This window comes from Leptodactylus fuscus, chromosome 7 (genome assembly GCF_031893055.1).
Source record: "Leptodactylus fuscus isolate aLepFus1 chromosome 7, aLepFus1.hap2, whole genome shotgun sequence".
NCBI classification, from domain to species: domain Eukaryota; kingdom Metazoa; phylum Chordata; class Amphibia; order Anura; family Leptodactylidae; genus Leptodactylus; species Leptodactylus fuscus.
The window spans coordinates 107,448,475-107,461,758 of NC_134271.1; the positions used below are offsets into that span (position 1 = coordinate 107,448,475).

The following is a 13,284-nucleotide window of genomic DNA, read 5'->3' on the forward strand; positions in this document are numbered from 1 at the left end:
AATAGGGAAGTTGAAGTTCAACGTTCACAGCTGTGATGTTGATGCAGGCAAAGTAGACAGTGGTCTAAGGCACCATCGACTTAGAGATGGGCATATTAAAAGAAGGCTAAGTGTTCAAACTCTGTTCGGAGATTCCATCCCCAAATCCACTGGAAAAATGTGGAGAGCAATGTCCTACAAGCAGGACTCTTCACATTTTTTGGGCAGAAATCAGGTGGAAGCACATTATAAGCTATGGGGTCCATGGGTTTCCATGGGTAACCACTGTTTAAGCAGATTAGGTTTCCTTTCTGAAAGGTGAACATAACATAAGGCAACACAATGCGGTATAGTTGCTTTATTGTTACAGATTTTGCTGCGTTTTTTTTTTTTAACCAAATCCATGAATGGCTACAAATGGGAAACATAGCAAGTATTTATACTTCTACATTCTCCTCAATCCACTCTTGGTTTCGGTTTAAAGGGGCTGTCCCGTCACAAGGATCCTATCTATAATGCTTGTAAATGTGAATGTAAGACTTTTCCTAAATACACTGCTTCAGCAAAACTGCTTTGTTTGGCCACTATCTCACTTTATTCATTTTTTTGTGGCCACAGCCCTGACCTGAGTCAAGTGATGTGTCTGCCTGCTCTCAGGGGGGAGGAGGGGCTAAGTACACGGGAGCGAGGCTGGAGGGGGGGGGGTAGTTTACCCTTTGGGGGACAGGTGAAGCCAGCAACATCGCTATGCTCCTGCCCTGCATGAAGCCAGCAGCGGCAGAAGCGATGCTGCTATTCCGGGGTGGGGAGGCGGAGGAGCGGAATAACAGCATCGCTTCTGCCGCTGCTGTCTTCATGCAGGGCAGAAGCATAGCGATGTTGCTGGCTTCACCTGTGCCGGTGTCTAACTCCCCGGCATCCGCTATAATAGGCGGATGCTGGGGACTGTTAGACGCCGGCACAGGCACATTGCTATGCTTCTGCCCTGCATGAAGCCAGCAGCGGCAGAAGCGATGCTGGTCCGCTCCGGGGTCACATATGCAAAGCCAAGCGGCGAGATGCCACTGGCCCTGCGTGCGCTCATACACCAGTCTAACCTTCACAATGCTAATACAGACCCGCAGTGTGTCGGGTATGTATTTGCATTGTGAAGGGTAGACTGGTGTATGAGCGCGCACGCAGGGCCGGCAGCATCTCGCCGCTTGGCTTTGCATATGTGCCCCGCCCACCAATGACGAGACAAAGCCGGAAGACAGAAGATTTTAGAGGAACGAAGACGGGTAAGTATGCGACGTGGGAGTACCCCTTTAAAAAAAACAAAAAAAAAACAACCCAAAACTGCAACATAAAAAGCTGTGTTTGGGGCCACATGGTGGCTCAGTGGCTAGCACTGCAGCCTTGCAGCGCTGGAGTCCTGGTGTTCGAATCCCGCCAAGGGCAAAAAACCATCTGCAAGGAGTTTGTATGTTCTCCCTGTGTTTGCATGGATTTCCATCCCATATTCCAAAGACATACTGATAGGGAAAAATGTGCATTGTGAGCTCTATGTGGGGCTCACAATTAGAGATGAGCGAACACTAAAATGTTCGAGGTTCGAAATTCGATTCGAACAGCCGCTCACTGTTCGAGTGTTCGAATGGGTTTCGAACCCCATTATAGTCTATGGGGAACATAAACTCGTTAAGGGGGAAACCCAAATTCGTGTCTGGAGGGTCACCAAGTCCACTATGACACCCCAGGAAATGATACCAACACCCTGGAATGACACTGGGACAGCAGGGGAAGCATGTCTGGGGGCATAAAAGTCACTTTATTTCATGGAAATCCCTGTCAGTTTGCGATTTTCGCAAGCTAACTTTTCCCCATAGAAATGCATTGGCCAGTGCTGATTGGCCAGAGTACGGAACTCGACCAATCAGCGCTGGCTCTGCTGGAGGAGGCGGAGTCTAAGATAGCTCCACACCAGTCTCCATTCAGGTCCGACCTTAGACTCCGCCTCCTCCGGCAGAGCCAGCGCTGATTGGCCGAAGGCTGGCCAATGCATTCCTATGCGAATGCAGACTTAGCAGTGCTGAGTCAGTTTTGCTCAACTACACATCTGATGCACACTCGGCACTGCTACATCAGATGTAGCAATCTGATGTAGCAGAGCCGAGGGTGCACTAGAACCCCTGTGCAAACTCAGTTCACGCTAATAGAATGCATTGGCCAGCGCTGATTGGCCAATGCATTCTATTAGCCCGATGAAGTAGAGCTGAATGTGTGTGCTAAGCACACACATTCAGCACTGCTTCATCAAGCCAATACAATGCATTAGCCAGTGCTGATTGGCCAGAGTACGGAATTCGGCCAATCAGCGCTGGCCAATGCATTCTATTAGCCCGATGAAGTAGAGCTGAATGTGTGTGCTAAGCACACACATTCAGCACTGCTTCATCAAGCCAATACAATGCATTAGCCAGTGCTGATTGGCCAGAGTACGGAATTCGGCCAATCAGCGCTGGCTCTGCTGGAGGAGGCGGAGTCTAAGGTCGCTCCACACCAGTCTCCATTCAGGTCCGACCTTAGACTCCGCCTCCTCCGGCAGAGCCAGCGCTGATTGGCCGAAGGCTGGCCAATGCATTCCTATGCGAATGCAGACTTAGCAGTGCTGAGTCAGTTTTGCTCAACTACACATCTGATGCACACTCGGCACTGCTACATCAGATGTAGCAATCTGATGTAGCAGAGCCGAGGGTGCACTAGAACCCCTGTGCAAACTCAGTTCACGCTAATAGAATGCATTGGCCAGCGCTGATTGGCCAATGCATTCTATTAGCCCGATGAAGTAGAGCTGAATGTGTGTGCTAAGCACACACATTCAGCACTGCTTCATCAAGCCAATACAATGCATTAGCCAGTGCTGATTGGCCAGAGTACGGAATTCGGCCAATCAGCGCTGGCCAATGCATTCTATTAGCCCGATGAAGTAGAGCTGAATGTGTGTGCTAAGCACACACATTCAGCACTGCTTCATCAAGCCAATACAATGCATTAGCCAGTGCTGATTGGCCAGAGTACGGAATTCGGCCAATCAGCGCTGGCTCTGCTGGAGGAGGCGGAGTCTAAGGTCGCTCCACACCAGTCTCCATTCAGGTCCGACCTTAGACTCCGCCTCCTCCGGCAGAGCCAGCGCTGATTGGCCGAAGGCTGGCCAATGCATTCCTATGCGAATGCAGACTTAGCAGTGCTGAGTCAGTTTTGCTCAACTACACATCTGATGCACACTCGGCACTGCTACATCAGATGTAGCAATCTGATGTAGCAGAGCCGAGGGTGCACTAGAACCCCTGTGCAAACTCAGTTCACGCTAATAGAATGCATTGGCCAGCGCTGATTGGCCAATGCATTCTATTAGCCCGATGAAGTAGAGCTGAATGTGTGTGCTAAGCACACACATTCAGCACTGCTTCATCAAGCCAATACAATGCATTAGCCAGTGCTGATTGGCCAGAGTACGGAATTCGGCCAATCAGCGCTGGCCAATGCATTCTATTAGCCCGATGAAGTAGAGCTGAATGTGTGTGCTAAGCACACACATTCAGCACTGCTTCATCAAGCCAATACAATGCATTAGCCAGTGCTGATTGGCCAGAGTACGGAATTCGGCCAATCAGCGCTGGCTCTGCTGGAGGAGGCGGAGTCTAAGGTCGCTCCACACCAGTCTCCATTCAGGTCCGACCTTAGACTCCGCCTCCTCCGGCAGAGCCAGCGCTGATTGGCCGAAGGCTGGCCAATGCATTCCTATGCGAATGCAGACTTAGCAGTGCTGAGTCAGTTTTGCTCAACTACACATCTGATGCACACTCGGCACTGCTACATCAGATGTAGCAATCTGATGTAGCAGAGCCGAGGGTGCACTAGAACCCCTGTGCAAACTCAGTTCACGCTAATAGAATGCATTGGCCAGCGCTGATTGGCCAATGCATTCTATTAGCCCGATGAAGTAGAGCTGAATGTGTGTGCTAAGCACACACATTCAGCACTGCTTCATCAAGCCAATACAATGCATTAGCCAGTGCTGATTGGCCAGAGTACGGAATTCGGCCAATCAGCGCTGGCCAATGCATTCTATTAGCCCGATGAAGTAGAGCTGAATGTGTGTGCTAAGCACACACATTCAGCTCTACTTCATCGGGCTAATAGAATGCATTGGCCAGCGCTGATTGGCCAGAGTACGGAACTCGACCAATCAGCGCTGGCTCTGCTGGAGGAGGCGGAGTCTAAGGTCGGACCTGAATGGAGACTGGTGTGGAGCGATCTTAGACTCCGCCTCCTCCAGCAGAGCCAGCGCTGATTGGCCGAATTCCGTACTCTGGCCAATCAGCACTGGCTAATGCATTGTATTGGCGTGATGAAGCAGTGCTGAATGTGTGTGCTTAGCACACACATTCAGCTCTACTTCATCGGGCTAATAGAATGCATTGGCCAGCGCTGATTGGCCGAATTCCGTACTCTGGCCAATCAGTGCTGGCCAATGCATTCTATTAGCTTGATGAAGCAGAGTGTGCACAAGGGTTCAAGCGCACCCTCGGCTCTGATGTAGGAGAGCCGAGGGTGCACTTGAACCCTTGTGCACCCTCAGCTCTGCTACATCAGAGCCGAGGGTGCGCTTGAACCCTTGTGCACACTCTGCTTCATCAAGCTAATAGAATGCATTGGCCAGCGCTGATTGGCCAATGTATTCTATTAGCCTGATGAAGTAGAGCTGAATGTGTGTGCTAAGCACACACATTCAGCTCTACTTCATCGGGCTAATAGAATGCATTGGCCAGCGCTGATTGGCCAGAGTACGGAACTCGACCAATCAGCGCTGGCTCTGCTGGAGGAGGCGGAGTCTAAGATCGCTCCACACCAGTCTCCATTCAGGTCCGACCTTAGACTCCGCCTCCTCCAGCAGAGCCAGCGCTGATTGGCCGAATTCCGTACTCTGGCCAATCAGCACTGGCTAATGCATTGTATTGGCTTGATGAAGCAGTGCTGAATGTGTGTGCTTAGCACACACATTCAGCTCTACTTCATCGGGCTAATAGAATGCATTGGCCAATCAGCGCTGGCCAATGCATTCTATTAGCGTGAACTGAGTTTGCACAGGGGTTCTAGTGCACCCTCGGCTCTGCTACATCAGATTGCTACATCTGATGTAGCAGTGCCGAGTGTGCATCAGATGTGTAGTTGAGCAAAACTGACTCAGCACTGCTAAGTATGCATTCGCATAGGAATGCATTGGCCAGCCTTCGGCCAATCAGCGCTGGCTCTGCCGGAGGAGGCGGAGTCTAAGGTCGGACCTGAATGGAGACTGGTGTGGAGCGACCTTAGACTCCGCCTCCTCCAGCAGAGCCAGCGCTGATTGGCCGAATTCCGTACTCTGGCCAATCAGCACTGGCTAATGCATTGTATTGGCTTGATGAAGCAGTGCTGAATGTGTGTGCTTAGCACACACATTCAGCTCTACTTCATCGGGCTAATAGAATGCATTGGCCAATCAGCGCTGGCCAATGCATTCTATTAGCGTGAACTGAGTTTGCACAGGGGTTCTAGTGCACCCTCGGCTCTGCTACATCAGATTGCTACATCTGATGTAGCAGTGCCGAGTGTGCATCAGATGTGTAGTTGAGCAAAACTGACTCAGCACTGCTAAGTCTCTGCATTCGCATAGGAATGCATTGGCCAGCCTTCGGCCAATCAGCGCTGGCTCTGCCGGAGGAGGCGGAGTCTAAGGTCGGACCTGAATGGAGACTGGTGTGGAGCGATCTTAGACTCCGCCTCCTCCAGCAGAGCCAGCGCTGATTGGTCGAGTTCCGTACTCTGGCCAATCAGCGCTGGCCAATGCATTCTATTAGCCCGATGAAGTAGAGCTGAATGTGTGTGCTTAGCACACACATTCAGCTCTACTTCATCAGGCTAATAGAATACATTGGCCAATCAGCGCTGGCCAATGCATTCTATTAGCTTGATGAAGCAGAGTGTGCACAAGGGTTCAAGCGCACCCTCGGCTCTGATGTAGCAGAGCTGAGGGTGCACAAGGGTTCAAGTGCACCCTCGGCTCTCCTACATCAGAGCCGAGGGTGCGCTTGAACCCTTGTGCAGCCTCGGCTCTGCTACATCAGAGCCGAGGGTGCGCTTGAACCCTTGTGCACACTCTGCTTCATCAAGCTAATAGAATGCATTGGCCAGCACTGATTGGCCAGAGTACGGAATTCGGCCAATCAGCGCTGGCCAATGCATCCCTATGGGAAAAAGTTTATCTCACAAAAATCACAATTACACACCCGATAGAGCCCCAAAAAGTTATTTTTAATAACATTCCCCCCTAAATAAAGGTTATCCCTAGCTATCCCTGCCTGTACAGCTATCCCTGTCTCATAGTCACAAAGTTCACATTCTCATATGACCCGGATTTGAAATCCACTATTCGTCTAAAATGGAGGTCACCTGATTTCGGCAGCCAATGACTTTTTCCAATTTTTTTCAATGCCCCCAGTGTCGTAGTTCCTGTCCCACCTCCCCTGCGCTGTTATTGGTGCAAAAAAGGCGCCAGGGAAGGTGGGAGGGGAATCGAATTTTGGCGCACTTTACCACGTGGTGTTCGATTCGATTCGAACATGGCGAACACCCTGATATCCGATCGAACATGTGTTCGATAGAACACTGTTCGCTCATCTCTACTCACAATCTACATTTAAAAAAAAAAAAAAAAAAAAACTGTGTTTCTGCAACGTGGGGCCTCAATCTAAATAGGATGCAAAAGATCTGTACGCTAATGCGAAATATGTTGGCACTATGTAAATAAATAAAATGAAGCGTAGTATGGGTAAGTAAAAACAGGAGGTTATCTTGTAAAAACTTGATGGCTTATTAGAGTCCTGCATTTCTATACGTAAGGGCAGATATATTATGAATGGTATGCCAGTTTTCTGGTGTACAAGGCATAAAAAGTCCAATTTTTTTTGCGCATATCACATTTTTTCATAAAAAATTTGGAACTTTCATTTTTTGCAATGTACTCACCATTTTCCCAAAAGGGCACGTGGTGATGGCATGCAGGGGATGGAGTCCAGATATTATTAGGTTTCGGGTGTAAATATATGCCAGTTATGAGCTCCAGATACACGGTCCAGCGGAGGGTGTGCGCACACTTTGCCGGCAATAGTTAAGGGTTAATAATGACAGTGGTCTTAAATCTTCCCCATAGTTTTTTTTAGCTGTAACTTGACATATACTGTATAACTATGCTTACATTATACTCCAATGTATGTTAATGAACTATAAAGGCTGATAATAGCAGCTGTAGAAAGTGATACGCTTCTGCTTAGTTACTAAATCGGGTCTTGAGCCTGACAAATTAATCAGACATACATTGTGCCAGACCTCCTACTCATGTCTGCACTGAACAGACTAGCACTGGCTCCAGGGCGAGGGGATATCACTGGGGGCGCTGGCAGATCTTTGGGTTCCTCTATGCTTAATTATTAGACATTTTTAATATATTTCAAACGTATCTGTCAATAAATAAGACAAATCTTTCTCTTGTAACAGCCACGGGGCATTTATTAAATATTTTAGTTCTTGCGCTGGTGTCTATTAAATATTCCCTTTTTTCGGAGAGAAACAATGTATCAGAATGCATCGTCAGTAGAAATATAATTTTTGCAATGCTCATTAATTCCCAACTTTAAAGGATAAAGCACACATGGAGAGCTTATGGAGAACAGAAAAAATCTACCTGTATTTGTTGGCATCTTTGTTTATAGGAGCTTTATCACTTTGTAAATATGAAGGCCAATCCTTTCTGAAAGGCAAGGTTGGTTTTAGGGGATGGCAAACTGAACAGTTGGCAGGACCCCCATTTCTATCTGGACTCCCAAAGATGTAAATGCCAGAAGTGACCTAAGTGTCAGATGCAGTAGTCAGGTTTACTGCTCAAAAAAAACATACAGAGGACTGCATTGCTATTGAAGCACACCCTGCTATGCCCCGCACTGGGGCAGGGGGAAAGAGGTATGGGGGGAGCGGTTTACTTTCCTCATTGGCCACGGCCTTATTTTTTCTAAAACCGGTCCAGTTCACAGTGAAAAAGGAAATGGAAAAGAGCATCATAAATCCCAAACAAAATGTAAAATCATGACTAAAGGGGTGGCATTGGGTGATAATTCCACAAAAGAACTGGGGCACTTTGCAAGTGCACTTGGGTCAAAGCCATCATATTTGTGTATCAGTAAAAAGATGACTAGCCCTGCTTATGACTACAAAGATATGTTCCTACTCTTATTAGAGGCCCTCACACCCCCATTAGTATTGGTTTCAGCGGCATTTTGGAACTAGCAAACCACCCTTAAAGGAAATGTGCCAAATGCTTTATGAATATTGAGCTAAGAACAGAGTTCAGTAGGGTTCTTAAAGAAATGTGCAAACATACTTTTATGGCAACTTTTATCACATATGCAAATGTAGACACAAGAGTAGTTCCAAGCCTCGCAAGTGCTCTGACTGAAAACAATGGGGAGAATTTATTAAGACTGGCAATCCTTATTGATTCCCTGCAGGCACCAGACTTGCAATGAATATAAGACTCACCAGCTTCTGAATAATTCTTGTGCATCTAGGTGTGCCTTATCTCTAATCTATACCAGTCAGGAGCTGTAGATTTGTGATACAACTCACACCATGTTTTGGGAGGGAACTATAGTAAATCTGGTAGACTGGGTCTCCCTGACCCGTTTAGTTTCCCGGCCTGCTCCACCCACTGTCCAAAAAAGTGACGAGCAAGTTGAAGCGCATTTTTGACCACTTTCTAGGCACATCAGCCTTATTATATGTGAGCCAGTGTTGCAGAACAGAGGAGCCATCTATTAAAACTTACACATATATTCCAAAGGTTTTGGCAATGATCCCACTAGTAGAGAGCAACATCAGAGATTTTAGGTTTAGCTGATGTTTATCATCCCAAGACTCCTAACTTCCAGCATAACCAATAGCTGAATTGTTATACCTACTGTATATACCGGTATATACAGTTATTTGTGGTCACCTTATCTATTCACAGTAATGTTCCCCTTAATTTTAAGAGTATGATCTTGATATTTGCAGATCATATATTGCAGGATAGGTTTAGTAGACAAATGTGTCCAACTCTTAGTTGTAATTATAGCCTTGCAGATTTCAGTAATAGAAGTTGGACATATTTGTCTAAACCTATCCTGCACGCTATGTCTTATTTAGATAGGCAGAGGTGCAGCTTGAGGGGTTGCATTTCCTCTCCAGAGCATGTTGACATTTAATAAGTGGCTGAAAACATAATAATATACGATAATATATACTTTTCCTCATTGGGATTTATTGAAAATTACATCTGCTTTTATTGCAGTGGTTATTAACAGAAAATATTGCTGCAATTACACTTACCAGTCATGCAGGAAGATCTCTTTTCTATTTTAAGTAGAAATTGCTGTGTTTTGAGAGAACACAATCTTGATACAATTTTGTAAATTGTTACTGAGAACTATACTTAGCACATTCTAACTGCGATGCTCAGGCGAACATGTTTGGATGTTAAAAAAAGACCTGATGCCAATTTATCTGACACAGCAGACTAAGAAATGATGTTAAAGGGATATTCCCACATTAGCTTTTTATGGTTTAGGATGTTGTTCCTACCTCTAGGGAAGCCATCACTATCCAGAAGAAGGGGTTCTTTCAGTGTGGAATTGGCCTGGCTCCAGCCAACCTTACATTCTTCATGGTTGGGCCAGGTCTGCCAGAGTGAGAGCTGCTATTTTGTTAGAGACTCTATGGCGTATAAAGAATACCCACCACTATGATATCCACAGTCCTATTAAGATATTTGAGACCCTTAATAGCATGATCTTAATATGTGGAAGGTTATGCATGTTTTCGTGGTTCAGTGGCAAAGCCTAAATATTGCTATGCATATATACAGAATGTAATTCTTCCTCAAGTTTTGGGCCACATCACTTTTGCTCTGAATGTCTAACCTATATTTCCATTATATAAACATCTTTAAAGGCTTTTTTGGGGAAAAAAATAAAAAATGTGAAAAAAATCTGTTATTAGTGCTATTAATAGATTAATAAGTGCAACCCAATGCCTCTAGCAGTGTTTTGAGTGATTTCTGGGTTTCTCTGTGAGCTCCTGCAATAGTAGTTTCCTGTTCTGTTTTCCTACAACTACCATGATGCCTTGGGCATCACTCAGAGCTGACTCACCACACCACCTCCCTCTCTCACTCCCTCCCCCTCCGTTTCCCTAACTAGCCTGCCCACGAGTAGTCAGTCCTAACCAACTCAACCTCCCCATCCCATCATACTTGCCTATCTTCTGGGCAGGATCTTCTGTGCATGGGGCGTCACTTCTACTGTGCATGCCGTCATTCTGGCACTATTGCTCAGGTGTGGGCGGCCAGCAGACTTCAAGAAGAGGAAGTGCAGGCTGCCTATAACAAGTGATGTAAGGGGCCCAGAAGATCCTGCCCGGGGGACAGGTAAGTATGATGGGCTGGGAGGGGGGGGGGTGAGTTAGCATAGGTGATGTTACCTTTCTGGAAATGGAACATCACCAGAAATTTGGAAAATGTGCCTGGGGCAGTTACATGATTGCCCTGGCGATATAGGTAAATATAGATTTTTGGTACGCTAAGTAATTTAGAAGGTAGGCGGGGTGTTTAGCTTAGATCAGAGATATCAATTACACAGATGACCCCTTTAAGACTACTGATCACTTTGTGTCATAACTGCTTAACCTACAAGCATGAAGCAGTAAATTGACTGAATCCTAACGTGTTGCATCCAGTCACAAGACAAATGTTACAAAGTAAACTTAAATTGTAAAATTACTTTTCAACAAGTTGGGATCAGTAGCTGTAAAATAAAAGAATATGCTAGTGTACTATATATTACATGTTTTGCCTCCTACGCCGTGTTGGATCCTGACTACAAACTGTAGTCAGATTCTGTGAAGACAACCCTTAGACTCCTTATCACTACAGGTTGATGCAGTTCCTTGCAGAACTCTCAGATATCATATATCAGAGTGCAGTGAATGAGTACAACCATCTCAGTAACAGGAGAGTAAAAGGAGTGATGCAACGTTACAGTTTAGAACGCTGAAGGGGCAGAACAAGGTGGACTTGTCTCAGTGTAGGAGAGAACATTCTTACAAAGCAGGGAAGAGGTATGGAGAACACACATTAGAAGCCATCCTAAAAATATGAAGGTCAGAGCAACACAAAATTATTAAGATTACAAAAAAAACCCAACAAAGACATGCATTGTTTAAAGGCTCAGCTTCTGTATTACCTATCCAAAAATAAAACGTTTCAGTGCAAAAAACAGAACCTTCACGTTAGTCTTAAATTATATTAATTATATTTGTATTGGAAAGGGTTAATTTTGCTACCTTTGATGCTTTTTCCACCTTAGTGTCTTTAATGATAAGAACCCCTTTAAGTGACCACTTATTTTGCTTATTACCTTTGTTATTGTACTTAGTATCTTTTATTTTATTATAGTCACATATACCAATACTTTAATGTTGTTTTTTTTTACTTTTCTATTGTACTTTCAGATTATAGAAGCAAGAAATTACCAGTGGAAGATGAAGGAGCCTTTTACACATCTCTGACCTCAGATGAGAATTATGTATCTCGGCCAGACTCCAACTACTTCACTGGGATTCTTCAAAAGGGAGATGGTGTCACAAGCTTAGATGATGAGCTCAACTTTGGTTCCCAGTCTCCTCATGATATGCCTGTATTTCAGTCTCGAGGTTTGTTTAGTTCAGATTCAGGTATTGAAATGACACCAGCTGAGAGCAAAGATGTGATCAAAACATTGTCTGATCCCATGGAGGATGACAAATTAGAAGCTTACAAGTATATTGACATTAGCAGGTCCCCAGATAGCAACCCAAAGCACTCTCCAGAGGGTGATGACAGAAAGCCAAGCCCAATGGGATATGATTACTCCGATGAAGACAGTATACATGAGGTTGCCGCAAAAACTTTTCAAAAAGACCAACAAAGCAACAAAGTAGGCGAAGATCTGTCATTTGCACCATATATGGATGAACCTGGAAACAATATGGGACTGTATAGTGACACGGGAGCCAGGAATACTAAAACATCTCCAGTAAAAATCACTCTTACTGAATCCTCTATTGATAATGACTTTATTGAAACCAGTCAGGATCTATGTGAAGTAGGCTTAAAGCTGGGTTCTGACATAGTTCCAACTGTTATGGTGTCGGAGCCAGAAGATGACAGTCCTGAGTCCCTTACGCCACCATCTATAGAAACAGGTAAGGCATTATATATATATATATATATATATATATATATATAAGCATTATCCATGATCATTTAGTACATACAGCTTCTTTATTATTACATTATCCGCAAAACCCCCTATTACGATATAATGTTTTGATGTATGACCTACACATAGTGGTGGGTTATCATATAACTGTTACCATGGCTATCCATAAAGGTCCAAAAATACAACACAGCGCAGGCAAAGGGGCGGCAGACAAACTCCTAAAATTTGTTCACAGTACACACAGATCGATGATAGCAATGCTAGCCAAGATCCTTTCAATTAACTATTATGGGAGCTGTGGCAGACAATAAAATATTGTGCAGCAGCTGTTCTCAGTGTCCTTGGCACTGCATTGGATAGGTGGCTTCAGCAGATACAGAACTTATTTTTTTTCCTTTTCAATAGGAAAGTACTTTATTTAGAGGGCGCTTTATTTTTAGGCTATTAGGTTTTGCCTGGTTTTCATGCATTTAGAACTGGGGCAACTTGGAGATATGTCAACCTTTAAAGAGGAGCACTAACTGCAGTTCTTTGTATACTTTAATAGGCACTGTGTCACTGATTCTGGTGCAATAGGAATGTTCTTCTCTAGTTTCCACTGTTCCTGAGCAGTTGGTGCAGTTAGTTTTGGTGCCTGATATGCTAATTACATTTATCTGTCAAGTGGGTAGTATCAGTCCAGAGCATGAAGAGGGAGTGACTTAAACTGTCCAATTAGATGCAGAATCATGCTACCCTTGCCTTCTCCTGCCTGACACCACCCACTAGACAGCTAATTACATAATTACCTTACCAGGCACCAAAACTACTGCATTGATTGCTTAGGAATGGTGGGAGGTAGAGAAAAATTCCAACTGTGCTGGAATCAGTGGAGCAGCATCTATGCAAAGATCCAGAGTTGATGGAGGTGGTAAATGACCATCTCCTTACAAGA

The 13,284-nt window shown here is 45.1% G+C and overlaps 1 protein-coding gene across 1 annotated transcript in view; it reads left to right on the forward strand.

Moving 5' to 3' along the window:
- The window catches only part of RTN1 (reticulon 1), a 191,445-nt gene that overhangs the window by 62,195 nt on the left and 115,966 nt on the right, over positions 1-13,284 (forward strand). The window contains exon 2 of the mRNA XM_075282750.1: positions 11,602-12,333. Coding sequence (XP_075138851.1) covers positions 11,602-12,333 — 732 coding nt within the window. The remainder of the gene's footprint in view (positions 1-11,601; positions 12,334-13,284) is intronic.